At 44.3% G+C, this 27,658-nt stretch overlaps 1 protein-coding gene across 3 annotated transcripts in view; it reads left to right on the top strand.

The window, feature by feature from the left end:
- Positions 1–27,658, top strand: part of ADGRE1 (adhesion G protein-coupled receptor E1) — a 63,344-nt gene that overhangs the window by 18,899 nt on the left and 16,787 nt on the right. Inside the window, exons 8-19 of one of the 3 annotated variants that reach the window (XM_058538049.1) lie at positions 1,627–1,773; positions 4,400–4,555; positions 7,479–7,625; positions 9,633–9,779; positions 11,800–11,946; positions 13,796–13,942; positions 16,435–16,590; positions 20,830–20,976; positions 22,520–22,608; positions 23,962–24,045; positions 24,725–24,902; positions 26,699–26,818. In XM_058538049.1, the coding sequence (XP_058394032.1) occupies positions 1,627–1,773; positions 4,400–4,555; positions 7,479–7,625; positions 9,633–9,779; positions 11,800–11,946; positions 13,796–13,942; positions 16,435–16,590; positions 20,830–20,976; positions 22,520–22,608; positions 23,962–24,045; positions 24,725–24,902; positions 26,699–26,818 (1,665 nt within the window). The remainder of the gene's footprint in view (positions 1–1,626; positions 1,774–4,399; positions 4,556–7,478; positions 7,626–9,632; positions 9,780–11,799; positions 11,947–13,795; positions 13,943–16,434; positions 16,591–20,829; positions 20,977–22,519; positions 22,609–23,961; positions 24,046–24,724; positions 24,903–26,698; positions 26,819–27,658) is intronic. The other 2 variants (XM_058538050.1, XM_058538051.1) reach the window with 2 other exon arrangements.

The raw sequence follows: 27,658 nt of genomic DNA, 5'->3' as shown, positions 1-27,658 counted from the left end.
ACAGCCGATACAACAGTGAATAACACAAGCAATAATATTTGTCCCCCTGGAAATTATCTTCTAGTGTGGAGGGAGATAGATAACAAAAAATAGATGGATGAACATATGGTGTGTTAGGGATACTTAAAGGAGATGAAGACAAATAAGGCAGGAAATGTAGATATATAGAGTTCTGGAGGTGGGGTTCTAATTTTAACATGGTGGTAAGAAGAGGCCATGCTGAGAAGTTGATATTTGAGACAAGATCTGAAGGAAGTGAGGGAGTGAGAGATTGGGTGTCTGGGGAAGGATGTTCCAGGAGGAGGGAACACCAGGTACAAAAGGCTGGAGGTAGGATCCCAGCCAAGGTGCTAAGCTCTCTCAAGTGTGCTCATTCAGTCCTCCCAACAACCTGATAGTATTGGTCGCATTGTAGACCCATTTCACAGACAAGGACTGTGAGCCTCCACTGCATTGGAATCACTCTCCCAAGGCCAAATAGATAGGAGGTAGGAGAGTCAGGATCTGAGTGTGCCGAGAAGTGACTTAACGCCCCATACTCACAACCACCATGCCATTCTGCCTCTAAATGAGGCTGCAACCTCTGGCAGCTCAAGGTGGGCTTGCGTAGGACAGACATTGATTTAATCACCAAATTCCCAGACTCTGGCACTCAAGACAGTCTGAGAAGCTGTCATGCAAACATTCCAGAGCCAGACAGAACCCGGATTCCAATCCTCATTGTGCCTTTCACAATCTATGCGACGCTGCACAATTTTGAATTTCCAATTTCCTCCTCTGAAAAGTGGAACTGTTAGTTTATACCTCATAGGGCTACTATGAGAATTCGTGGAGCTAATGCATGTAAGGGATCTACAGCAATGCCTGCCACAAACAAAGCTCGATATGTTAGCGGTTAATGTTTATTTTAGTTAAGATTTGCTTGCATAGTACTCACTGTGCTCCAGGCTCTGTGGTGAGCGCTTTACAGAGGTCACCTTATTTAATCCTCTGAATGGCCTTGTGGGGTGGGTATTATTATCCTCGTCTGACAGATGGGGAAATTGAGACACACAGAGATGAATTCTCTTGTCCATCGTGTTAGGAAGCTCAGGCTGTATAACAAAATGTTGTAGACTGGCGGCCTTAAATAACAGAGAAGTATTGTCCCACATTCTGGAGGCCAGAGGTCTGAAATCAAGGTGTCAGCAGGGCCGTGCTTTCTCGGAAGGCTCTAGGAGAGAATCTGCTCCGTGTCTCTCTCCCAGCTTCTGGTGTTGCCGGCAATCCTCAGTGCCTCTTGACTTGTAGATGCATCACTCCCATCTCTGCCTCTGTCATCACATGGTGTTCTCCCCAAGCCTGTCTCTGTGCCTCTTCGCCCCTTTCATAAGGACACCAATTATATCAGATTAAGGGACCATCCTTCTCCAGCATGATCCCATGTTAACTTATATCTTAATTGCATCTACAAGGACCCTATTTCCAAATAAGGTCACATTCTAAGGGACCAGGTTTAGGACCTCAACATTTCTTTTCGGAGGACACAATTCAACCCACAACAGTATCCTTCACTCTCACAAGCTGGCTTCCTTCAGAGCCACAATCTGGTGCACTAACCCAAACTTTTCCTTCTACGCTGCCTAGATGTGAATGAGTGTGCGAGTTCCACCATCTGCCCAGCTCATGCAACCTGCATCAACACTTTGGACAGTTACTACTGCACTTGTGAACAAGGCTTCCGGTCCAGCACCAGAGAGACACAGTTCAGGGGCCCAGGAGTCGAATGCAAAGGTGAGTTCACGTCCCCTCAAAGGTGGTAGGAAAAGCAGGTGGAATCTAGCTGGGTAGCAGATACAGGTGCTTTTTGTTTTTTCCCCAAATACTATTTCCTTCCTTCTTTCTTTCCTTCCTTTCTTCCTTCTTTCCTTCCTTCCTTCCTCCCTCCCACTCTCCCTCCCTTCCTTTGTTCCTTCCATCCCTCCCTCCCTCCATTCTTTCTCTTTCTTTCTTTCTTTCTTTCTTTCTTTCTTTCTTTCTTTCTTTCTTTCTTTCTTTCTTTCTTTCTTTCTTTCTTTCTTTCTTTCTTTCTTTTCTTTCTTTCTTTCTTTCTTTCTTTCTTTCTTTCTTTCTCTTTCTTTCTTTCTTTCTTTCTCTCTCTCTCTCTTTCTCTTTCTTTCTTTCTTTTCTTTCTTTCCTTCTTTCTTTGTCTCTCTCTCACTCTCTTTTTCTTTCTCCTAACTCTCTTTCTTTTCATTCTTCCTTTCTCTCTCCCTCTCTGATTCATTGTAAGAATTACTCTGGGTCACTAAAATTTCCAATTATTACAGACTGGAATTAGGAAGAAAAGAAAAATTAAAATCATGCTACATGTCAACATTCAGAAATACCCACTGATTTCATTTTGAGGGTCCATCTTTTGGTTGCTTCTCTATGTAGATAATTAGAATTTCTAACATTTGTAGAGTGCCAGGCCCTGTCTGAAGGGCTTTGTGTGCATTTTCACATTAAATGGACAATAGGCATTGTGATGATCTCCACTGTCCAGACGAGAAAACTGAGGCTTGGAGAGCTGAAATGACTTGTTTAGGGTCATGCAGTTGAACTGGGATTCAAACCCAGGTCTTTCTGACTTTACTGAGGGTCTCTCAACCACGTCGCTTAGCTGCCACACTCTAGCTAAGAGATGTTGGTGAAATATATTTCATCTCTCTAGGCTTCCAGGTTTCCATCTGTAAAACGGGCATATAAGTGTATCTAACTCCAAGGATAGTTGGGAAGATTAAATGCAATAATGTATGCAGTGTGCTAGGCACATGTGCAGTATTAAGAGCTATATTAACATAAATAATATGAAGTGAAATAATTCCCAGAAGGAGCTAAGTTCTCTTTCAGCATTCCTTATATTTAAACTCCAGTTCTCCTCTTGACAGTAAAGATCTGATTATGCCTCTGAATAAGACCAGAGGTTGGCAAATTTTTCTGTAAGGGGCCAGATAGTAAACATTGTGGAAGTTGCAAGCCGTAGGATCTCTGTCATGACTACTCAGTTGTGGTGCAAACACAGCCATAAGTGATACAAAAATGAATGGATGTGGCTGTGTGCCAATAAAGCTTTATTTACACAAACATGTGGTGGGCTGGATTTGACCCATGGGATGTAGTTTGCTGAGCTCTCAAGAAGAAAATGCATTTCTCTCACTTTTGCTGTTAGTTTCCAGGGAGCCCCAAACATCGTTCTTTATCTTTGGGCTACAGTTCATGGGTAATTCAGTCAGCTCAGTAGCGCTGATGAGCCCTGGTGTTTGAATTTGGGGTGAAATCAATATTCCCCATCTAGAAAATGATGGATACTACAGCAACTATTTTGTCTGCTCTATGTCTTTGACCCTCAGCATGCTGCCTGATACATTGTGAGTTAAATATGTATTTGTTGAATGAAGGAACATGTATCTTATTCTTTATGTCAACTCCAGATTGAATCTTCCTTCTATTGACAGGCACTTGGGTTTTTCTAATGTTTTATAACTTGAAACAAAGCTGAATGAACGTCCCTGTGATCTTATCTTGATGTACAGTGGCAGCTCCAGATACCTCTCTAGGAGAGGTGCAATGATGGGGAGGGAGCTATAGGAGACTTGCCTTGAAAGTGTGCTTGCATGACAAGTACATAGCAAGTGTTTATTTGGAGTGACTTGGCAGAGCAGGGATGAAGGAAATTAGGGGAGGGGCCCCCCTGGTACCATGACTGCACAATTCCATGAGTGCTTCAATGAGTAAATTCCTAGAATTGGCTATCTGTCCAAACTATCTATTGTTGGGTAACAGACCACTTGCAAACTTAGTTGCAAACAACAATCATTTATTTTGCTCGTGAATGAATCTTCATTAGGGCTGAGTTTGGAGAGGATGGCTTGTCCCTATTCCACACAGTGTCAGTTGAGTTGGCTCAACTGGAGGCTAGAGGATCCACTTTGAAGAGGGCCTACTCACAAGGCTGGCAAGGTGGTGCTGGCTATTGACTGACTGCTCCCCCAGGGCTGTGGGCTGGAAGTCTTAGTTTTTCCCCATGTGAGCTGCATTTTCACAGCTGGTTGGGCTTCCTCAAAGTATGACAGCTGATTTCCAAGAATGAGCATCTCAAGAGTACAGGGAAGTACATTATATTTTTATGACCTAGTGTGATATTCTTATGACCCACCAGTGTATTTTTATGAACTGCTGTCACTTCCACGATGGTCACAGCATGCTCAGATTACAGGGGAGGGAATATAGACCCCAATACTTGATGGATGGAGTACCAAGGGCTCACTGAAAGAAGGGCTTATGGCAGGGAAACATTGTTTCAACCATCTTTGGAAAATACAATGGGCAGCACAAGATGAGACAACTTTGTAACTCTGACTCTTTCTCTATTCAGATATAGATGAGTGTTCTCAAAGTCCCCTACAATGTGGTCTTAACTCAGTCTGCCAAAACCTGCCAGGGAGGTACGAGTGCAGCTGTTTGCCTGGTTTCTCTTCCCCTACTGGAAACAACTGGAACTCGGGAAACCCAGGTCATTTCGCCTGTACAGGTAATGCTCTCAGGCTCTCAGACATGGCTTTTGGTGGAAAGCTACCATCAAGTTGGGTACATGTGCTTCTCATCCTAGACACCCAATCTTTCGTCTGCTCACTCTCATCCACCACTCCTCAGACATCAATGAATGCCTCTCCAGCAGAATCTGCTCAGAGCATTCCAAGTGTTCCAACTCCTTGCAACGCTACAGTTGCAGCTGTCGAGATGGGCTCTTCTCTAACAACTCCACCTCTGAAAGTCTAGAGGGCCTGCCCTTCTTTATTTACCTACTTGATTAAGAATCACCTCATTTGATGATCCTATGAGGTAGGGATCATGATCCTCATTTTAGGAATGAGAAAATTGAGGCTCAGAGAGGTGAAGTGACTTGCCAAAGGATGCACCATTATTAAGTGGAAGAACCAGGGTTTGAACTCCTGTTGAGGCGCTACTGTGACTTAAGCAGTGGGTCAGGCAGTACTTGAGAGTAATGGGGGGCTCTGTCCCTACAGCGATTTTATCCTCAGGGGACATTGGCAACGTCTGGAGACATTTTTGATTGTCACAACTGGTGGTGGTGTTGGCGTTGTGTGTGCTATTGTCATCTAGCGCGTAGAGGCCAAAGATGCTGTTAAACATCTTACAATGCACAGAACAGCCTCTTCACAACTAAAAATGATCAAGTCCCAAATGTCTCTAGTGCTGAGGTGGGGAAACTGTCCTAGAGGGAGCTTAGACCCAAACCTCAGCACTTTTTCCTAAAAGATATTTGAATTAAGACCTGAGAGTTACCCTCACCCTCCTTCCCCTTCCATATTAAATCAGTCCTCATGTCTTGGGGAATCTACCTGCTAAATATGTCTTGAATCTCTCCACTCTTCTCCATCCTTGGATCAGGCTTCATCGTATTGCAGCAGCATCCCCTCTGGTCTCTCCCTTTCTCCAGTCTTGTCACCTCTAGTCCATCCTCCACACTGCAGCCAGAATGTTCTCAGCAAGACACCAGGGCTCCATCTTCCTGAGTCTAGTGTGGTTCTATTGTTCTCCACATTATAGGGAAGGTGACTCCATCCAGCAGGGTGTGGAGTGATCCTGCCCTCGTCACATCTCCTTGGCTTGGAGTCAGAGGTATTTGAAGTCATCTCTGATTTTTCTAGTCCATTTGTATCAGTCAGCTATTGCTGAGTAACAAATCACCCAGAAAGTCAATGGCTAAAAAAACGCACCATGTATTTAGCTCTTGTTTCCATGCATTAGTGGTTTAAGTTGGGCTCTTCTGGTCAGTTCTTCGGGTCTCAAACATTCTTCATATGTCTGCGTTCAGCTGTGGTTGGGCTGGGCTGTCTCACATGACTGGGTCTCATCTAGGATAATCCATGTCTTCCATCCTTCATTAGGCTAGTTTAGGGCTTGTTCATGTGGCAGAATCAGGAGGCCCAAAGCATGAACAGAAGCAAAGAAGCCTCTAGAGGTCTAAGTTAGGAACTGGCACCACATCACTTGTGCTGCATTCAATTGAACCAGCAAGTCATAGGGCAAGCTGGATTTAGGGGTCAGGAAACAAACAACACATTTAAAGAGAAGAGCGGAAGAGTCACATTGCACTGCACAGTCTGCATCCTGAGGTGTGGATACGGGGGTAGGTATGTGGCCAGTTAAGTTCCACACTTTTGGCAGACATTTTTGGGAGGATGAATAGATGGATACATGGATGGATGGCTAGATGGGTAGCTCAATAGATGGATAGATGGATGAATGGATAGATGGACGGATGGATGGATGGATGGATGGATGGATGGATGGATGCATGGATGCGTGACACACACAAGTGAACAAAAAAACAAAGGAATAAACAGTGCACGTTTTTGTCTGTGCTAAAAAAGAAAGACTACAGCCTTTCTGCAAGCTATGATCATTATGTGTGACATTATTTGTCAGCCTTTTGCTTACATACCTGTTAAGAGAGGTTCGGGGATTCGATCGGAGACGTAAAAGACACTTTCTACTCCAAACAAATGGACTGAAGGTATATTTTATTATATAGAGGATAGTAAAGGTGACAGTCTGCAAACAGATCCAAATAGGTCAAATATTAAGAGGGAAAAAACATCAGCCCGACTGGAAAGGGAAAACACCCACATCGGCTGAAGAGAAATGACACAAATCAACCAGAAAGAGAAACACCAGGTTGACCAAAAAGAGAACACATCAAATCAATTACTTCATATCAAATCAATTGCTTCACATCAAATCAGTTACTCACAACATCCACGCCCCACTGCCGGGAGAGCTCTGTCAATCGACACGGCAAGGATCACACGTCCTGGGCAAGGCGTCCCTTCCACAGGTGGAACTCTCACCGGGTCTCAGTTTCCAGCAGTTTTTATACCATCAGTAATTTTCAGAGTAAGCAATTACAGAGTTTGCAGAGCAAGCATTTAGTGTTCCCATGCACAAAATGGTTATCAGTGGCGTACGTGCACTGAGCCCCCTGGCTAACGTCCCAGCCCAGTAGTTGTGTACGTGCATTGTTCTCTTTGGTTATCGTCCCAGCCCGGCATAGATGACCAGTCCATCCCATGCTACGACGCTCCAAGAGCCTTGAAATGTTACAACCTGCAACTCCCTCCGTGAGAGAAGGGCCAGTTCCCACCACGCAGAAAGCAGTTTTTATATTTCTTTTTGTGCTGGTGGCTGTAGGTCAATGGAGCGGCCAAACATGGCTGTACTCATGTCAAGACAATACCGCTGGCCAGAATTTATTTTAACCACCATGCCTACCTGCAAGGGAAGTTAGGAAGAAGGGGAGAATGTGGGTATTGGGGAGCCTTAGCACTGCGTGCCACGAGCTAAGAACATGTAGAGCGAATCTCCACTTGCAGGCTCCTGTCTTTATTTCCTCGTCTTCCTTTACCCGGGTTTTCTCTTCCACTCTCTAGATGTGGATGAATGTGCGGATCCCAGAGCCTGCCCAGAGCATGCGACTTGCCACAACAGTCCTGGAAGCTACTATTGTGTCTGCAACCCAGGATTTGTTTCTAGCAGTGGAAACGCGAGATTCCTCGGTCCTGGAGGGACATGTGAAGGTAGGTGGAGGGATCTGTTGGGGAATCAGGTCCAATTCTGTTTGCAAAGACAGCAGTGGTGGGAGAGGAGTCGGGGGAGGTCTTGGCTGAATCATTCATTCAGACATTCATTCATTCATGCACCCTTTGACCAATATTTCTTAAGCATCTACAATACATGTGGTTCTATTCCAGGGATGGCAGACACAGCAGTGACTAACACAGGCAATAATATTTGTTCTCTTATTCTCTTGAGAATAATATTCTCATCTCTTTTTAAGATGAACTTATCATCTAGTGTGGAGGGAGATAGACAACAAAAAATAGATGCATGAACATCTCGTGTGTTAGGAATAGTTAAAGAAGATGAAGACAAATAAGGCAGGAAAGGCAGATAAAGGGTTCTGGGGATGAGATTCTACCACTTTTAACAGAGTGGTAAGGAAAGGCCGTGCTGAGAAGTTGATATTTGAGATAATATCTGAAGGAGTGAGGGAGTGAGAGATTGGGTGTCTGGGGAAGGATGTTCCAGGAGGAGGGAACAGCAGGTACAAAGGCCTGGAGACAGGATCCCAGCTAATGCGTTAAGCTCTCTCATACATGTGCTCATTCAGTCCTCCCAGCAACCTGATGGTATTGGTTGTACTCTACACCAATTTCACAGATGAGGAAACTGAGCCTCCATTGTCGTGGAATCACCCTCCCAAGGCCAAATAGACAGGACGTAGGAGAGTCAGGATCTGAGTGTGCCTAGATGTGACTTCACACCCCATGCTCCCAACCACCATGCCATTCTGCCTCTAAATGAGGCTGCAACCTCTGGCAGCTCAAAGTGGGCTTGCGTAGGACACACATTGATTTAATCCCCAAGTTCCCAGACTCTGAGACTCAAGACAGCCTGGGAAGCTGTCATGCAAACATTCCAGAGCCAGACAGAACCTGGATTCCAATCCTCGTTGCGCCTTTCACAAGCTATGTGACAGTGCAGAATTGTGAAGCCCCAGTTTCCTCCTCTGAAAAGTGGAAATATTGGTTTATAGCTCATAGGGCTGCTAGGAGGATTCGTGGAGCTAATGCATGTAAGAGATCTCTGTCAATGCCTGCCACAAAGAAAGCTCAACATATTAGTAGTTAATTTTTATTTTAGTTGACGTTTGCTTGCATAGTACTTACTGTGCTCCAGGAGCGCTTTACAGAGGTCACCTTATTTAGTCCTCTGAATGACCCTATGGGGTGGGTACTATTATCTTCATCTGACAGATGGGGAAACTGAGACACACAGAGATGAATTGTCTTGCACATTGTGTTAGGCAGCTTGGGCTGCATCACCAAATATTATAGACTGGGGGCCTTAAACAGCAGAGATTTATTTTCTCACATCTCTGGAGGCCAGAGGTCTGAAATTGAGGTGTCAGCATGGCCGTGCTTTCTCTGAAGGCTCTAGGAGAGAATCTGCTCTGTGTCTCTCTCCCAGCTTCTGGTGTTGCCGGCAATCCTTGGCATTCCTTGACCTGTAGACGCATCACTCCCATCTCTGCCTCTGTCATCACATGGTGTTCTCCCCAAGCCTCCCTCTGTGCCTCTTCTCCTCGTCTCATAAAGACACCAATCAGATCAGATTAAGGGACTATCATACTCCAGCATCATCCCATGTTAACTTACATCTTAATTGCAACTAGAAAGACCCTATTTCCAAATAAGGTCACATTCTCAGAGACCAGGTTAAGTACTTCAACATATCTTTTTTCTCTATGCCAAGAAAAAAAGACTACGGCCATTTGTGCAATCTGTTATCATTACATTTTGAAATTATTTGTCACCCTTTTCCTTACATATTATTGGCCAGAATTTATTCTCTTGGTCCCACCTAACTGCAAGGAGGTTAGGAAGAAGGGGAGAATGTGGGTATTGGGGAGCATCAGCGCTGTGTGCCACAAGCTAAGAACATATAGAGTAAATCTGCACCTGCAGTCTCCTGTCTTCATTTCCTTGTCTTCCTTGACTCGAGTTTTCTCTTCCACTCTCTAGATGTGGATGAATGTGTGGATTCCAGAGCCTGCCCAGAGCATGCGACTTGCCACAACAGTCCTGGAAGCTACGATTGTGTCTGCAACCCAGGATTTGTTTCCAGCAGTGGAAACATGAGATTCCGCGGTCCAGGAGAGACGTGTGAAAGTAGGTGCAGGGATCTGTTGGGGAATCAGGTCCAGTTCTGTTTGCAAAGACAACAGTGTTGGGAGAGGCCTTGGGGTGGGTCTTCGCTGAGTGCAAGGATCTCATCTGCAGAGTTGAAGCTAATAATCATTCATTCATACATTTATTCATTCATTTATTCCTGCACACTCGACCAATACTTCTTGAGCATCTACAATACACCAGGTTCTATGCTAGGGACAGCCGATACAGCAGTGAATAAGAAAGGCAGTAATATTTGTTCTCCTGCAACTTATCTTCTAGTGTGGAGGGAGACTGATAACAAAAAATAGATGCATGAACATCTTGTGTGTTAGGAATAGTTAAAGGAGATGAAGACAAAAAGGCAGGAAAGGCAGATAAACAGTTCTGGTGATGGGATTCTAATTTTAACCAGGTGGTAAGAAGAGGCCGTGCTGAGAAGTTGATATTTGAGACAAGATCTGAAGGCAGTGAGGGAGTGAGAGATTGGGTGTCTGGGGAAGGATGTTGCAGGAAGAGGGAACACCAGGTACAAAAGCATGGAGGCAGGATCCCAAGCAAGGCGCTAAGCTCTCCCATACGTGTGCTAATTCAGTCCTCCCAACAACCTGATGGTATTGGTCATATTCTACACCCATTTCACAGATGAGGAAACTGAGCCTCCATTGTCATGGAATCACCCTCCCAAGGCCAAATAGATAGGATGTAGGAGAGTAAGGATCTGAATTTGCCTAGATGTGACTTCACACCCCATGCTCCCCATCACCATGCCATTCTGCCTCCAAATGAGGCTGCAACCTCTGGCAGCTCAAGGTGCGCTTGTGTAGGACAGACATCAATATAATCACCAAATTCCCAGACTCTGAGACTTAAGACAGCCTGAGAAGCTGTCATGCAAACATTCCAGAGCCAGACACAACCTGGATTCCAATCCTTGTTGTGCCTTTCACAAGCTATGTGATGGCACACAATTTTGAATTTTCAGTTTCCTCCTCTGAAAAGTGGAACTGTTAGTTTATAGCTCATAGGGTTTCTATGAACATTCATGGAGCTAATGCATGTAAGGGATCTACAGCAATGCCTGCCACAAAGAAAGCTCGATATGTTAGTGGTTAATTTTTATTTTAGTTAAGATTAACTTGCCTAGTACTTACTGTGCTCCAGGCTCTGTGGTGAGTGCTTTATAGAGGTCATCTTATTTAATACTCTGAATCACCCTGTGGGCTGAGTGCTATTATCCTCATCTGACAGATGGGGAAACTGAGACACACAGAGATGAATTGTCTTGCACATTGTGTTAGGCAGCTTGGGCTGCATCAACAAATATTATAGACTAGGGGCCTTAAACAGCAGAGATTTATTTTCTCACATCTCTGGAGGCCAGAGGTCTGAAATCGAGGTGTCAGCAGGGCCGTGGTTTCTCTGAAGGCTCTAGGAGAGAATCTGCTCTGTGTCTCTCTCCCAGCTTCTGGTGTTGCCGGCAATCCGTGGCATTCCTTGACCTGTAGACGCATCACTCCAATCTCTGCCTCTGTCATCACATGGTGTTCTCCCCAAGCCTCCCTCTGTGCCTCTTCTCCTCGTCTCATAAAGACACCAATCAGATCAGATTAAGGGACCATCCTACTCCAGCATGATCCCATGTTAACTTACATCTTAATTGCAACTAGAAAGACCCTGTTTCCAAAGAATGTCACATTCTCAGAGACCTGGTTTAGCACTTCAACATATCTTTCTTCTCTATGCCAAGAAAAAAAGACTACGGCCATTTGTGCAATCTGTGATCATTACATTTTGAAATTATTCATCACCCTTTTCCTTACATATTATTGGCCAGAATTTATTCTCATGGTCCCGCCTAACAGCAAGGGAGGTTAGGGAGAAGGGGAGAATGTGGGTATTAGGGAGCCTCAGTGCTGTGTGCCACAAGATAAGAACATGTAGAGCAAGTCTGCACTTGCAGTCTCCTGCTCTCATTTCCTCGTCTGCCTTAACCCGGGTTTTCTCTTCCACTCTCTAGGTGTGGATGAATGTGCGGATCCCAGAGCCTGCCCGGAGCATGCCACTTGCCACAACAGTCCTGGAAGCTACTATTGTGTCTGCAACCCAGGATTTGTTTCCAGCAGTGGAAACATGAGATTCCGCGGTCCAGGAGAGACGTGTGAACGTAGGTGCAGGGATCTGTTGGGGAATCAGGTCCAATTCTGTTTGCAAATTCAGCAGTGGTGGGTGATGAGTAGGGGCATGTCTCGGCTGAGTTCAAAGATTTTTCTGCAAAGCTGATGCTAATAATCATTCATTCATACATTCACTCATTCATTCATTCATTCCTGCACCTTTCAACCAATACTACTTGAGTATCTACAATACAGCAGGTTCTATTCTAGGAATGGTGAATACAGCAGTGAATAACACAGGCAATAATATTTGTCCCCCTGGAAATTATCATCTTGTTTGGAGGGAGATAGATAACAAAAAATAGAAGCACGAACATATTGTGTGTTAGGGATACCTAAAGGAGATGAAGACAAATAAGGCAGGAAATGTAGATATAAAGTTCCGGAGGTGGGGTCCTAATTTTAACACGGTGGTAAGAAGAGGCCATGCTGAGAAGTTGATATTTGAGGCAAGATCTGAAGGAAGTGAGGGAGTGAGAGATTGGGTATCTGGGGAAGGATGTTCCAGGAGGAGGGAACACCAGGTACAAAAGGCTGGAGGTAGGATCCCAGCCAAGGCACTAAGCTCTCCCTCACGTGTGCTCATTCAGTCCTCCCAACAACCTGACGGTATTGGTCATATTCTACACCCATTTCACAGACAAGGACTGTGAGCCTCCACTGTGGTGGAATCACCCTCCCATGGCCAAATAGATAGGAGGTAGGAGAGTCAGGATCTGAGTGTGCCCAAGAGTGACTTCACGCCCCATGCTCACAACCACCATGCCATTCTGCCTCCAAATGAGGCTGCAACCTCTGGCAGCTCAAGGTGGGCTTGCGTAGGACAGACATTGATTTAATCACCAAATTTCCAGACTCTGGCACTCAAGACAGACTGAGAAGCTGTCATGCAAACATTCCAGAGCCAGACAGAACCCGGATTCCAGTCCTCATTGTGCCTTTCACAATCTATGCGACGTTGTACAATTTTTGAGTTTCAGTTTCCTCCTCTGAAAAGTGGAAATGTTAATTTATAGCTCATAGGGCTGCTATGAGCATTCATGGAGCTAACACATGTAAGGGATCTACGGCAATGCCTGCCACAAAGAAAGCTCGACATGTTAGTGGTTAATGTTTATTTTAGTTAAGATTTGCTTGCCTAGTACTTACTGTGTTCCAGGCTCTGTGGTGAGCGCTTTCCAGAGGTCATCTTATTTAATCCTCTGAATGACCTTGTGGGGTGGGTATTATTATCCTCGTCTGACAGATGGGGAAATTGAGACACACGGAGATGAATTCTCTTGTCCATTGTGTTAGGAAGCTCGGGCTGCATAACAAAATATTGTAGGCTGGCGGCCTTAAATAACAGAGAATTATTGTGCCACATTCTGGAGGCCAGAGGTCTGGAATCAAGGTGTCAGCAGGGCCGTGCTTTCTCTGAAGGCTCTAGGAGAGAATCTGCTCTGTGTCTCTCTCCCAGCTTCTGGTGTTGCCAGCAATCTTCGGTGTTCCTTGACTTGTAGATGCATCACTCCCATCTCTGCCTCTGTCATCACATGGTGTTCTCCCCAAGCCTGTCTCTGTGCCTCTTCTCCTCTTCTTATATGGACACCAATTATATCAGATTAAGGGACCATCCTTCTCCAGCATGATCCCACATTAACTTACATCTTAATTGCATCTACAAGGACCCTATTTCCAAATAAGGTCACATTCTAAGGGACCAGGTTTAGGAACTCAACATTTCTTTTTGGAGGACACAATTCAACCCACAGTGGTCTCCTTCACTCTCAAATGCTGCCTTCCCTTGCAGCCCTGCTCTGGGGCGCTAATTCAACCTTTTCCTTCTACGCTGCCTAGATGTGAATGAGTGTGCGAGTTCCACCATCTGCCCAGCTCATGCAACCTGCACCAACACTTTGGACAGTTACTACTGCACTTGTGAACAAGGCTTCCTGTCCAGCACCGGAGAGACACAGTTCGTGGGCCCAGGAGTCGAATGCAAAGGTGAGTTCACATCCCCTCAAAGGTGGTAGGAAAAGCACGTGGAATCTAGCTGGGTAGCAGATACAGGTGCTTTTTGTTTTTGCCCCAAATATTAATTATTTATTTATTTCCTTCCTTCCTTCCTGCTTTCCTTCCTCCTTCCTTCCTTCCTCCCTCCCTTCCCTCTCTTTCTTTCTTTTTCTCTCTCTCTCTCTTTCCCTTTCTTCCTTCCTTCTTCCTTCCCTCCCTCCCTCCCTCCTTCCCTCCCTCCCTCCCTCCATCCCTCACTCCCTCCTCCCTTCCTTTCTTTCTTTCTTCTTTGCATTCTTCCTTTCTCTCTCTCTCCCTCTTACTTTCTATTTTTTTCATCATGAGAATTATTCCTGGTCACTAAAATTTCCAATGATTATAGACTAGCATTAGGAAGAAAATTAAAATTAAAATCATGCTCCCTGTCAATATCCAGAAATACCCACTGATTTCATTGTGAGGGCCCACTGTTTGGTCGCCTCTCCATGCAGATAGTTGGAATTTCTAACATTTATTGAGTGCCAGGTCCTGTGTGAAGTGCTTTATGTGCATTTTCACATTAAATGGACTATAGGCATTTTGATGATTTCCATTGTCCAGATGAGAAAATTGAGGCTTGGAGAGCTGAAATGACTTGTTTAGGGTCATGCAGTTGAACTGGGATTCAAACCCAGGTCTTTCTGACTTTACTGAGGGTCTCTCAACCATGTCGCTTAGTTGCCACACTCTAGTTAAGAGATGTTGGTGAAATGTATTTCATCTCTATAAGCCTCAATGGTTCCATCTGTAAAATGGGTGTATAAGAGTATCCAACTCCAAGGATAGTTGGGAAGATTAAATGCAATAATGTATGCAGTGTGCTAGGCACATGTGCAGTATTAAGAGCTATATTAACATAAATAATATAAAGTAACATAATTCCCACAAGGAGCTAAGTTCTCTGTCAGCATTCCTTATATTTAAACCCCAGTTCTCCTCTTGACAGTAAAGATCTGATTATGCCTCTGAATAAGACCAGAGGTTGGCAAATTTTTCCGTATGGGGCCAGATAATAAACATTCTGGAAGTTGCAAGTCGTATGATCTCTGTCATGACCACTCAGTGGTGGTGCAAGCACAGCTATAGATCATACAAAAATGAATGGATGTGGCTGTGTGCCAATAAAGCTTTATTTACACAAACAGGTGGTGGGCTGGATTTGACCCATGGGATGTAGTTTGCTGAGCTCTGAATAAGATAATGCATTTCTATCACTTTTGCATTTAGTTTCTGGGGAGCCCCAAACATCGTTCTTTATCTTTGGGCTACAGTTCATGGGTAATTCAGTCAGCTCAGTAGTGCTGATAAGCCCTGGTGTTTAAATTTGGGGTGAAATCAATATTCCCCATCTAGAAAATGATGGATACTACAGCAACTATTTTGTCTGCTCTATGTCTTGGACCCCCAGTATGGTGACTGATACATTGTGAGTATTAAATATATATTTGTTGAATGAAGGAACATGTACCTTATTCTTTATGTCAACTCCAGATTGAGTCATCCTTCTATAGGCAGACACTTAGGTTTTTCTAATGTTTTACAACTTGAAACAAAGCTGAATGAGCATCCCTGTGATCTTATCTTGATGTAAAGTGGCAGCTCCAGATTTCTGTCTAGGAGAGGTGCTGTTGACTGGGAGGGAGCTATAGGAGACTTGTGTTGAAGTTGTGCTTCCGTAACAAATACATAGCAAGGGTTTATTTGGAGTAACTTGTCAGAGCAGGATTGAAATAGATTTGTGGAGGGCCACCCCATGGTTCCATGACTGCACAATTCCATGGGTCCTTCAATGAGTAAATTCCTAGAATTTGCTTTGCAAGGTGTCCGAGTTATCTATTGTTGGGTAACAGACCACCTGCAAATTTAGTTGCAAATATTAATCATTCATTTTGCTCATGAATGAATCTGCTATTAGGGCTGAGTTTGTAGAGGATGGCTTGTCCCTATTCCATACAGTGTCAGTTGAGTTGGCTCAACTGGAGGCTAGAGGATCCACTTTGAAAACGGTCTACTCACAAGGCTGGCAAGGTGGTGCTGGCTGTTGACTGACTGCTCCCCCAGGGCTGTGGGCTGGATGTCTTAGTTCTGCCCCATGTGAGCTGCATTTTCACAGCTGGTTGGGCTTCCTCAAAGTATGGCAGCTGATTTCCAAGAATGAGCATCTCAAGAGAAGAAGGAATTACATTATATTTCTACGACCTATCGTGACATTCTTCTGACTCAGCATGATATTTTTATGACCTGGTGTCACTTCCACCATAGTCACAAGCATGCTCAGAGTCAAGGGGAGGGAATATAGACTCCACTGCTTGATGGATATAGTACCAAGTTAACACTGAATGAAGGGCATATGGGAGGGAAACATTGTTTCACCCATCTTTGGAAAATACAATGGGCTTCACAAGATGAGACAACTTTGTAACTCTGACTCTTTCTCTATCCAGATATAGATGAGTGTTCTCAAAACCCGAGACAATGTGGTCTTAACTCAATCTGCCAAAACCTGCCAGGGAGGTACAAGTGCAGCTGTTTGCCTGGTTTCTCCTCTCCTACTGGAACCAACTGGAACCCGGGAAAGCCAGGTCGTTTCGCCTGTACAGGTAATGCTCTCAGGCATGGTCTTTGGTAGACAGCTACCATTGAGTTGAGTACATGTGTTTCTCACCCTAGACACCCAATCTTTTGTCTGCTCACTCTCCTCCACTGCTCCTCAGACATCAATGAATACCTCTCCAGTGAGATATTCCCAGAGCATTCTGAGTGTTCCTACTTCTTGGGAAGCTATTTGTGCAGCTTTCGAGATGGGCTCTTCTCTAACAACTCCACCTGTGAAGGCACAGAGGGCCTGCCCTTCTTTATTTACCTACTTAATTAAGAATCACCTCATTTCATGATCCTCTTAGGTAGTGATCATGATCCTTATTTTAGGAATGAGAACAAGGAGGCTCAGAGAGGTGAAGTGACTTGCCAAGGGATGCACAGCTATTAAGTGAAAGAACCAGGATTTGAACTCCCGTTGAGGGCCTACTGTGACTTAAGCAGTGGGTCAGGCAGTTCCTGCGAATAATGCAGGGGCTCCATCTCTATAGCGATTTTCTCTCCAGTGGACATCGGCAACGTCTAGAGACATTTTTGATTGCCACAGCTGTTGTTATTGGATTGTGTGTGCTACTGTCCTCTAGTGGGTAGAGACCAGAGATGCTGTTAACCATCTTACAATGCACAGAACAGCCTCCCCATGACCATATATGATCCAGTCCCAAATGCCAGTAATGCTGAGGTAGAGATACTGTGTTATAGGGAGAGCTCAGACTCAAACCTCAGCACTTTTTCCTAAAAGGTATTTGAATTAAGACCTGAGAGTTACCCTCATCCTCCCTCCCCTTCCATATTAAATCAGTCATCAAGTCTCAGAGAATCTAACTGCTAAATATGTCTTGAATCTCTCCACTCTTCTCCATTCTTTATTCAGTCTGCATCCTTTACTGTAACAGCATCCTCACTGGTCTCTCCCTTTCTCCAAGCTTCCCCTCTCAAATCCATCCTCCACACTGCAGCCAGAATATTCTCACAAAGACACCATGGCTCCATCTTCCTGAGTCTAGTGTGGTTCTATTGTTTTCCTCTTTCATTTGTAGGGAGGATGACTTCATTCAGCAGGGCATGGAGTGATCAAGCCCTTATCACATTCCCTTGGCTTGGAGTCAGAGATATTTGAAGTCATCTCTGATTTTTCTGGTCCATTTTTAGCAGTTAGCTATTGCTGAGTAACAAATCACCCTGAAAGTCAATGGGTAAAAACTAGCACCATTCATTTAGCTCTTGATTCCATGCATTGGTGGTTTAGGTTGGGCTCTGCTGGTCAGTTCTTTGGGTCTCAACCATTCTTCTTCATGTGAGGAGAGAATGAGCCTTCATGAATTCACAGGTAATCAATGAATCTGGATCGTGAATTATGAAGAGTTTAGAGGCAAAAGATGAGCGTAGGTGAGAACAAACTCTCAGGGTCTTGCCTGTTCTAATGAGGAGTTTGGATTTTATCCTGAGCTGTGAGGACCCTCATCAGAAGATTTGCCTGAGTCATAAACTTGCCTCTAAATGCTTCCTTTCTGTAACGACGAAAATGTGTTTAAGAAGGTGGGACCAGAGCCAGGGAAACCCATTGGCTTCAGTCAGTGGTGGGGCTGTGCACTGCAGCTGCAGCCTCAGCACCCTTCATCCTTTTGACTTAGACCAGTTTTCTGCTTAGATATGGATGAATGTTCCAGGAGCTTGACTCTTTGTGGTCCCAATTCCACCTGCACCAATATCCCGGGAGAACACAGTTGCTCCTGCCTGCCTGGATTCTTTTTGCCTGATGTTTGGACCCCTGAGAAACCAGAGGCTTTCAAATGTACCAGTCATTCTCCCAGCCATGCTGAGGACTTCTCAATGGATGTCAAACTACTCTGAAATGCAGCAGCTTATAACAACAACCATCTGTTCTTGCTCATGATTCCACGGGTTGACCACATGGTTTTTCTGGGGCACTAAGATGGCTGGCCGGTCCAAAGTAGGCTTGCTTACGTGACTGGTAGTTGGTGCTGGTCTCTGGCAGGGCCCTCAGTGGTCCTTTCCACATGGCTTCTTGGGCTTCCTGAGAGCATGGCAGTTGGTTTCCAAGAAGGAAAGTTCGAAGAAGAAGAAAGCAGAAACTGCCAGTTCTCATAAGGCCTGGGCTTGGAAGTCCCCAAGTGTTATTTCTACCACATTCTATTGGTCACAGTCACAGGGCCAGCCTAGATCCAAAAGAAGGGGAAATAAACTCTCCATCTCACTGGGAGAGCAACATGTGTATGCAGGAAATGGAAGAACTGATGGCGCCATCTTCAGAGAGTCTACCATACAGCAGAACACATTTTATAGTCTTCAATCCCCAGGGAAATGCATGCTTCTTTTCATTAGAAATATTATATTTCTTCTTATTCGTTGATCTTTACTAGCTGCTGACATTGTTAGAAGCAGAACAATAGAGGCATAAAGAGGAAAGGGACCTTAGAGAGATTAACACAGCTCTAAGGGCTCTAGGAACCTATTCAGAATCCCCATCTAGGGCCAGAAAACAAGGCCATGGTCTTCCACTCTCCTTTCAGTCAAATTATCACCTCTTTTATTTGTCTTACCTATTCGGGTTTCACTTCACAAGAAGGAAGGTTTCTTGGGCCAAAAAGTTTTGAAAGCCATGCCCCTAGTCCAGCTCTATATGCAAAATATAAATTGCACCTGTGATATGTCTGACAAGAGCTCACTTAGTCGATGCTTAAATATTTCTGGAAGTGGGCAGCTTGCGGTGAAAAGAAACCCACTCCTTGGTTAGAGATGTTTTCTGTGATACCAAGAAAAAAACCACTTCCCCATGCCTTCCAACCATGTCATTTGAGACCTCCAAATTAGTCTACGTTCCTATCACAAAGACTTCTCATCCCAACCCTCCATGGTATCGCCTGGTGCAATATACCATATACTTGTGTAAGCCCCTAGTATGGACAGTGCCTATTTATCCCTCATGTTTTTTGAGACGACATAGAAATATGAAAGGTTTTGTCCTTACCTCCCTCCTATTCATTTTTTTTTTATTATTTTTATTTATTTATTTATTTTTGATGAGGAAGATTGGCTCAGAGCTAACGTCTGTTGCCAATCTTCCTCGTTTTGCTGGAGGAAGAGTGGCCCTGAGCTAACATTTATGCCCATCTTCCTCTACTTTATATGTGGGATGCTGACCTAGCATGGCTTGATGAGCGGCGTGTAGGTCCACGCCTGGGATCTGAACCCACGAGCCCTGGGCTGCTGAAGCAGAGTGTGTGAACTTACACCACCGGGACAGACCCCTACTATTTATTTTTTTCTGGGACATTCTATTCCATATATCCTCTGTGGATCAGAAACCTTCAGAGGGAGAAGTAACCTCTTGTTGCCACAGTGACCGTACATCACCCTGTATTGGTTAAGCTGGGGTTTCTCAACTTTTGCACTATTAACATTTTGGGCTGGATAGTTCTTTGTTGTGTGTGGGGCTATTCTGTGCATTAGTGGATATTTGGCAGCATCTTTGGTCTCTATCTCCGGATCCCAGTGACCACGAAAAATGTCTCCAGACATTGCCCAACGTCCCCTGGAGGGGCAAATTGCCCTCAGTTGAGAACCACTAGCTTAACGTAATAGAAATTTCTTACTCCCTTAACCATCCAGTATGGATATCCTTGGTCAATAGGCAGCTTTCCTCCACAAGGTGATGCAGGGATCCGGTCCTCTTGCATCTCTGGTTTTTCTATGGTTAGGACCTTGGAATCCTTGGTTTCAGCCAGTGGCAGGGAAAGAGAGAGAAGACACACTCACTTCTTAACCACCTGGTCCCAGGAGAGATATGCCATACCCTCTCCCATTCTATGAGTGAAAGCTAATCACATGGCCCCGCCTAGATGCAGGGGGCTCTGGGAAATGCAGTCCCTTGTTGTGCCGCCATTTTTTAGTGACAACGCTATGCTTTGGAAGGGGAAGCATGACTTTGTTGGATTGTTGGCCAACTCTGCCTCACTCCACAGATATTGATGAGTGCCTTGATATGTAACCTTTCGGCCAAAGGCATTGAAAAGTGCCTTTTCAATGCAACGTGCACCAACACCCACCAGGAGCTACTTTTGTACCTGCCACCATGGCTTTGCACCAAGCAATGGACAGCTGAACTTCACAGACCAAGCAGTGGGATGCAGAGGAGAGCAGAGGGTTTGCTGGTCAACCCTGGAAAGAAGGATCTCCCTGTTCCTCTGGGTTTTTTGATCTTTTTGAGTTCTTTGCAGATATTGATGAGTGCTCCCAAGATCCATCACGGTGTGGTCCCGATTCTGTCTGCACCAACGCCCCAGGCTCCTACAGCTGTAGCTGCGTTGTGGGCTTCCGTCCCAATCCAGAAGGCTCCTGGAAACATGGCAACTTCAGCTGCGAAAGTAATCCTCTCCTTATGTGTCTTGGCAATGGAATCTGTGTCTTGCTTTGGTTGTAAAATCCTCACTCTACCCAAGCTCTGGATCCTCTTCTTACTTTCATTCAATCTCCCTTTTTATATTCTTTCACTAATACATTAATTTGATAAATTATTTTTGAAGCATTAATTAATTAACTAATTAATCAAACAGGCCCCTGCACTAGGTACTGGGGATTCAATCCTGGATGTGACGTACATGATATTTGCCCTCATGTAGCTTATAGTCTAGGGAAGGAAGTAGAGAGCACACACATAATTATTTAATAATTGAAAAATTGTCATGCCCTTTGGCATATTATATACCCCATTAGTGAGATATATAATATGCTCCAGGCAAGTGACATTTAAGCTGAAGCTTGAAGGAAGAGTAGGGATTATGCAGATGAAGAGTGGAGATCATAGCGTGACAGGTTATAGCATGTGCAAATGCCCTGAGGCTAACAAAGACTGAGGACAGAGGGAAATGGCATTAGCTGCATCTGAGCAGGTGGGCAGAGGTCAGATTCTGTAGGACCTTGTGTGCTGTGTGAAGAACTTTAGTCTTTCTGCTGAGAACAGTGGGGAACCGTGAAAGGTTTACGTTTTTAAAATGATGGATTATTTGATACATTAAAAATATAAGTAATTTATATGGAGGCAATGAAGTATAATAATAAAATGGATATATCCAAGGCCCTTGCCAACATAAGAACCAGAATATCATCAATGCCATTGCATTTTCTGCACGCTTCTTCTCCACTCCGTATATCCTTGTCTTCTCGCCACAGGAAACCACTCGGAATTTTGTGTTTATAATTCCCCTACTTAAAAAAAAACCCCGCCATTTATGTATCCCTAAACAATATCTTGCTTAGTTTTGTTTGCTTGGAGCTTTATAAAAATGGTATCATACCACATATGATCTTTTTTATTGAGATATAATTGACATATAACATTCTATTAGTTTCAGGAGTACAACATAATGATTGATATTTGGATATATTGCAAAATAATCACAATAAGTCTAGTTAACATTCGTCACCCTACATAGTTACAAAATTTCTTTTTCTTGTGATGAGAACTTTTAAGATCTACTCTCTTAGCAACTTTCAAATATGCAATACAGTATTATTCACTATTGTCCCCATGCTGTACATTACATCCTCAGGACTTTTTTATTTTATAACTGGAAGTTTGTTCCTCCTGACGACCTTCATCCATTTTGCCCACCCTCCACCCCCACCTCTGGCAACCATCAATCTGTTCTCTTATCTATGAGCTTGGCTTTTTTTTTTTTAATAGTCCAGATATAAGTGAGATCATATGGCATTTTCCAGAGTGGCTCTTTTTCACTCAATATCACACTTCCCAGAGCCCCTGATGTTGTGGCATGTAGCATAGCTTGTTCATTTCCACTGTTGTGTAACATGGCAATGGATGAGTTTACAGCACGGGGTATGACTGTGCAAATAATCACATCTTGCTGTGGTTGACACTTGATTGGCTTGCTTTTGTTTTCGTCATAGTGGTTCCCTTCAAGTGTAAAGAAGATGTGTTACCCAAGAATGAGCAGGTCCGGCTATGCCAAGAGGGAGCAGCGGTGGAGCCTGAATATGTAAGTACTTTTGAAGGTTCGTAGCTCTTGAAGTTGTCCTAGAAGCCACTTAGGTAGGATATTGCTTTGCAGTTTTAACGAAGACAAAAGTATACAGTGGCCTAAACCAGATAGCAGTTTATTTCTCTCTTTGTAACAGTCTGAGTGTAAGCTGCTAAGAGCTGATGTGATGGCTCCATAGTGCTCTGTCATCATGAACACAAGACTCCCTTGTTGTGGTCCAACGTGGCTGCTCCAGCCCCTGCCATCACGTCTGCATTTCAGCTGGTGGGCAAGGGAGAAGGGGAGGTGACAGGCACTGTCCTTCCCTTCAAGAGTATGACCCAGTATCACTTCTGCTTATACCTCATTGGCCAGAAATTAGTCATGTGGTCACACCTAGCTACAAGGAAAGCTGGGAAGGGAGGACATTTGCTCATCTAAAACTTGGGAATTCTCTTACTAAAAGAAGAAAGGATGTTGGAGTCTCATTACTAGTGAAGATGTTGGTGCTGCGTCTGTGTGATATGGGATGCATGTGTGATACATAGCCCCCAGGCCAGGCACAGAGGAATCTGGACATCTGATTCTCTAATGGAGTCACTCCAGTGAGTAAAGGCTCCATGAGCATCTTCAGAAATTGGTGTCACTATTTTAAATATGAACTTATAAATTAGCTTTGGAATTGCCATGCACTTTGGACCATTGTCATGTTTTTTTTTCATTGTGGTGAAATACACCTAAAAAGTTCACCATTGTAAAGTATACAATTCAGTGGCATTTAGTACTCACAATGATGTGTAACCACCATCTCTGTCTATCTCCAAAACATTTTCATCACCCCCAAAGGAAACCCTGTACCCACTGGCAGTCACTGCCCATTCCCCCCACCCCAACCCCTGGTAAACACTCGTCTACTTTCTGTGTCCACAGATGTGTCTATTCTGGACATTTCATATAAATGGAATCATACGCTATGTGGTCTTTTGTGTCTGGCTCCTTTCACTGAGCAACATGTTTTCAAGGTTCATCCATGTTGCAGCATGTGTCAATGCTTCATTCCTTTTTATGGCTGAGTACTATTTCATTTGGACTACTGTTTTTTCACACATTTCCCCGTCTTTATACCCCACTAAATAGTTTTTCTGTCTATGTTTCTTTTGTTGTTGTTGTTATTCATGGAAGAGAAAGGTGCTGTGGTTCCAATTCTGATCAAATGGTGAGTTTTTATTTCCCCGAGAATTCGAGAGACTCACGAGACCTCAGGAATTTGGGACCACCCTGTATGGTGGGCTTGATGGCCCAATTTGTACCTTACATGCTTGGGGGATAGACTGATCAATGCTCACGAATGCTTTTCCCTCGGGGGCACAGGTTTCCTTTTGTGCACTAATGAACACCACCTTCAGCATCCTGGACGATGCCTGTGAGAACAAATCCACCGTCGTTTCTCTGAAGGTAACGAGGAAGTCTTTGTAATTGTCTTTCCAGTTTCGAGCATCTTGGGGGACACTTTGGGAGCAGAAAGTCCTCTTTATAATTAATAGACTGTGAGTTAATATTTAATTTATTACAGTTGTAAGTTTTTAAAAGTTAACACGCAGTAAAATTGCCCTTTTCTTTACAATCCTATGAGTTTTATCACCTGAGTAGATTTGTGTAACCACCACCACAATCAGAATACAGAACAGTTCCATCTCCCCCAAAAACTCTCTTGGGTTTTCTCTTTACAATCAGATACTCCCTCCACCACTAGCCCCTGTAAATCCCTGATCTGTTCTCTGTCATTATAGCTTTGTCTTTTCAAGAATGTGATATAAATGGAATCACATGGCCTTTTGAGTCTGGCTTCTTTCACTCAGCATAATGCCTTCGAGATTCATCAATGTTGTGTTTATCAATAGTCCCATTCCTTTTTTTCTGGTAACCATTAATGATATTTAGTACATTTACAATGTTGTCTAACCATCACCACTATCTAGTTCCAGAACATTTTCATCACCCCAAATGGAAATTCCCTACCCGTTAAGCAGCCACACCTCATCCTTTCCTTGACTGCAACCCATTCTCTTGATGAGAGAGGGCAGCTGCTATTTCATTGATGAGAGAGAGAGAGCAAATACACCTTTCTTTGCAGAATACGGCTGAGAGTGTTACCTCTGTGCTTGAGCAAAAGTCCACGTGGTCCAACTTCACCAAAGAAAAAACGTCCACCCTGGCCATAGTCTTACTGGAGACCGTGGAGAGCACCACGTTGGCAGCGTTCCTGAAATCCTCAGAGAATGTCAGTCAGTCTATTCAGACGGAACACCTAGGTAGGCTATATCCTCCACGGCAAGCTCACACCTGGGCACTGATTTTGAGGGGTGACTTCAGCAATGTGATTCTCCATGTCTTTTCCATATACCGTTTCCCTGACTGTTTCTAACCTCTGAACTCACATAAAGCAAGCCTATTATAGTAATGATATCTCTCATTTATTGAGCATCAGGCATTGTGTTAAGAGTTTGTGGCCAGGCACTGTTTGGAGGGCATCGTTAATTCATTCAACAAATATTCGTTGACTGCCTACTGTGTGCCAGGTGTTAAGATATGATAGTCGTTTGCTGTGTTCAAATATTTCGAGCTCTTTCTTCTGGGCCCACGTTAGGATTGTACTCCCTGGCTTGGGGTTAGGTGGGATTTTGTGATGAGTTTAAGCCAGTGAATTGTGAATAGAATAGTTGCTGGTGTGAGACCTTCCAGAGCCTTCTTTCCCTCTATTCTAGGGACAGGCAGTGTTTCAGATCACAATGTCTCCATCTGTGTGGGTCCCAGGGCAAGGATAACACAGAGCACAGCCCCAAGTCAATTCACGATGGACACAAAGCATGAATGAGAAATCAATAATTATTTATAATCCACTAAGATTTGGGGTCGTGTGTTACTGCTGCATGCCCAATCCTGTCCTGACTGATACAGCTATGGATTTACCACCCTGAACGTGCTTAGTGGGTGACTGTGTGGGAATTTCGGGTACTGTACGCCTTAAGGGCAGCACCCCACTCCTGGCGTAGCTCCAGTATCAGTCACATAATCCCAGGTAGTTCCATCCTCATGGGTGCCCAGGAGGCCAAGAGGTGGAAATAGAGTGTTTGGTGAACTGCCACCAGAATTGAACAAAACTAGCCTTGTGAATTTTATATTTTAGTGATAGACCTATGGCATACCAGATAGAGCTAGTGCTACTGAGAAAAATACAGCAGGCTAAGGAGGCTCGAGAGGGTCAAGATTAGTGGGAACGTTGCTATTATATATAGTGCGGTTAGGGGAAGTCTCACTGGGGCAGAGACCTGAGGGAAGGGAGCCGTGTAAATAATGGGAGACAGAGCAAGTGTGTTCCTTGGAACACTTGGTGAGTTCAAGGAACAATGAGCAGGCCGGTGAAAGCTGCAGCAGAAGGGGTCAGAACAGAAAGGGAGTGCAGATTTTGTACACGAAGGTAGGGACTCAGGATTTTATTTGAGGTAAGATAGGGGGGTGGGATTGGAGAGTTTGAGAAAATTCATGGCATTATCTGGCTGATATTTTTCGAGGGTACCTCTGGTAGAATTATCTATTTCGTTTTCATTAAGAGTCCTGTAATCATTGCCATGCTGCAGGTGGGAAATCTGAGGCTCAGAGAGGTTAAGTCGTTGCTCAAGTTTGCACAGCTGGTGAGTGGCAGAGCTAGACTCCATCTGACTGCAGAGCCCAAGCCCTCATCCACCATACTGGGCTTTCCCTGGTCCCTTCCTAATTCCTTTGGCTTTGGAAAACTTGCCTAAATTTGGAGTAGCCAGAGTCACAACTCTGTCGCCTTCCATCACTGTCGACTTCAATCCCATCTTTTCCTCATGCACCCCCTATGATGTGAGGGCTCACGCCTATGGATCCACCTGGGTTGCTCACATGTTTGGTGCTACCATCCTCCTACCAATCATCAGGGGCTCAAGAGGTTTCCCATGATGAACTGGCCTTTCTGTTCTCTCCTTTGCTTGCGACTATGGATGCGTACCCTTCTTGGACAGAAACCAAATTCAGGACCAACTTTCTGAGTGACGTCATGCAAACTCTCCCTTTCTCCTTCTAGATATTAAGACCCAAGTTATTAACGAAGAATGCCCTGAGGAGAACACTGTCTTTAACTTGAAAGCCAAAGGGGATGAGATGAAGATTTGGTGCTCCACAATTGAAGAATCTGAATCCACAGGTACAGACCCGCTCCTGAGAATCAAGGAGGCTGGTTGTGGTATATTCAATCAGCAAACATTTATCCATCACCTCCCAGGTGCCAAGTCCTGTGCCAGGTGGTGAGGGAATCTCTGATGGCAGAGGCAGAAATAGCCCATGCCCTCAGGGAGTTTTCCATCTGCTAGGGAAGGCAGACATTAAATAAATAATCTCACAATACTGGAGTATTGAAACCTTCCCTGTCCCATACAGCAGCCACTGGCCACACTTTGTTACTGAGCACTTGAAATGTGGCTAGATTGTGAGCATAGAATACATACCAAATTTCAAAGGCTTGGTACAAAAAACAGAGGATGTAAGACATCTCATTAATAATTTCTCTAGGGGCTGGCCCGGTGGCGCAAGTGGTTAAGTGCACGTGCTCCGCTGCGGCGGCCCAGGGTTCGCCGGTTCGGATCCCAGGCGCGCACTGACGCACTGCTTGGGAAGCCACGCTGCGGCGGCGTCCCACATAAAGTGGAGGAAGATGGGCACGGATATTAGCCCAGGGCCAGACTTCCCCAGCAACAAAAGAGGAGGATTGGCAGATGTTAGCACAGGGCTGATCTTTCTCACACACAAAAATATAATAATAATTTTTTCCATTGATCATGTGTTGAAATGATAATATTTTGCATGTATTGAGTTAATATATTATTAAAATGAATTTTACCCGTTTTCTACTTGTCTGAAATGTGGCTACTAGAAAATTTAAAATTGCATATGTGGCTCATACTATGTTTCTAGCAGACGGCACTAATCTGTATCAAGGGTTGGCAAACTTTTCCTGTAGAGGGCAGGTTAGTAAATATTTTAGACA

This window comes from Diceros bicornis, unplaced genomic scaffold (genome assembly GCF_020826845.1).
Source record: "Diceros bicornis minor isolate mBicDic1 unplaced genomic scaffold, mDicBic1.mat.cur scaffold_73_ctg1, whole genome shotgun sequence".
In the NCBI taxonomy this organism is placed as follows: Eukaryota; Metazoa; Chordata; class Mammalia; order Perissodactyla; family Rhinocerotidae; genus Diceros; species Diceros bicornis.
Note: the sequence above shows the minus strand (reverse complement) of the source record. Positions and strands in the feature narration are given on the sequence as shown.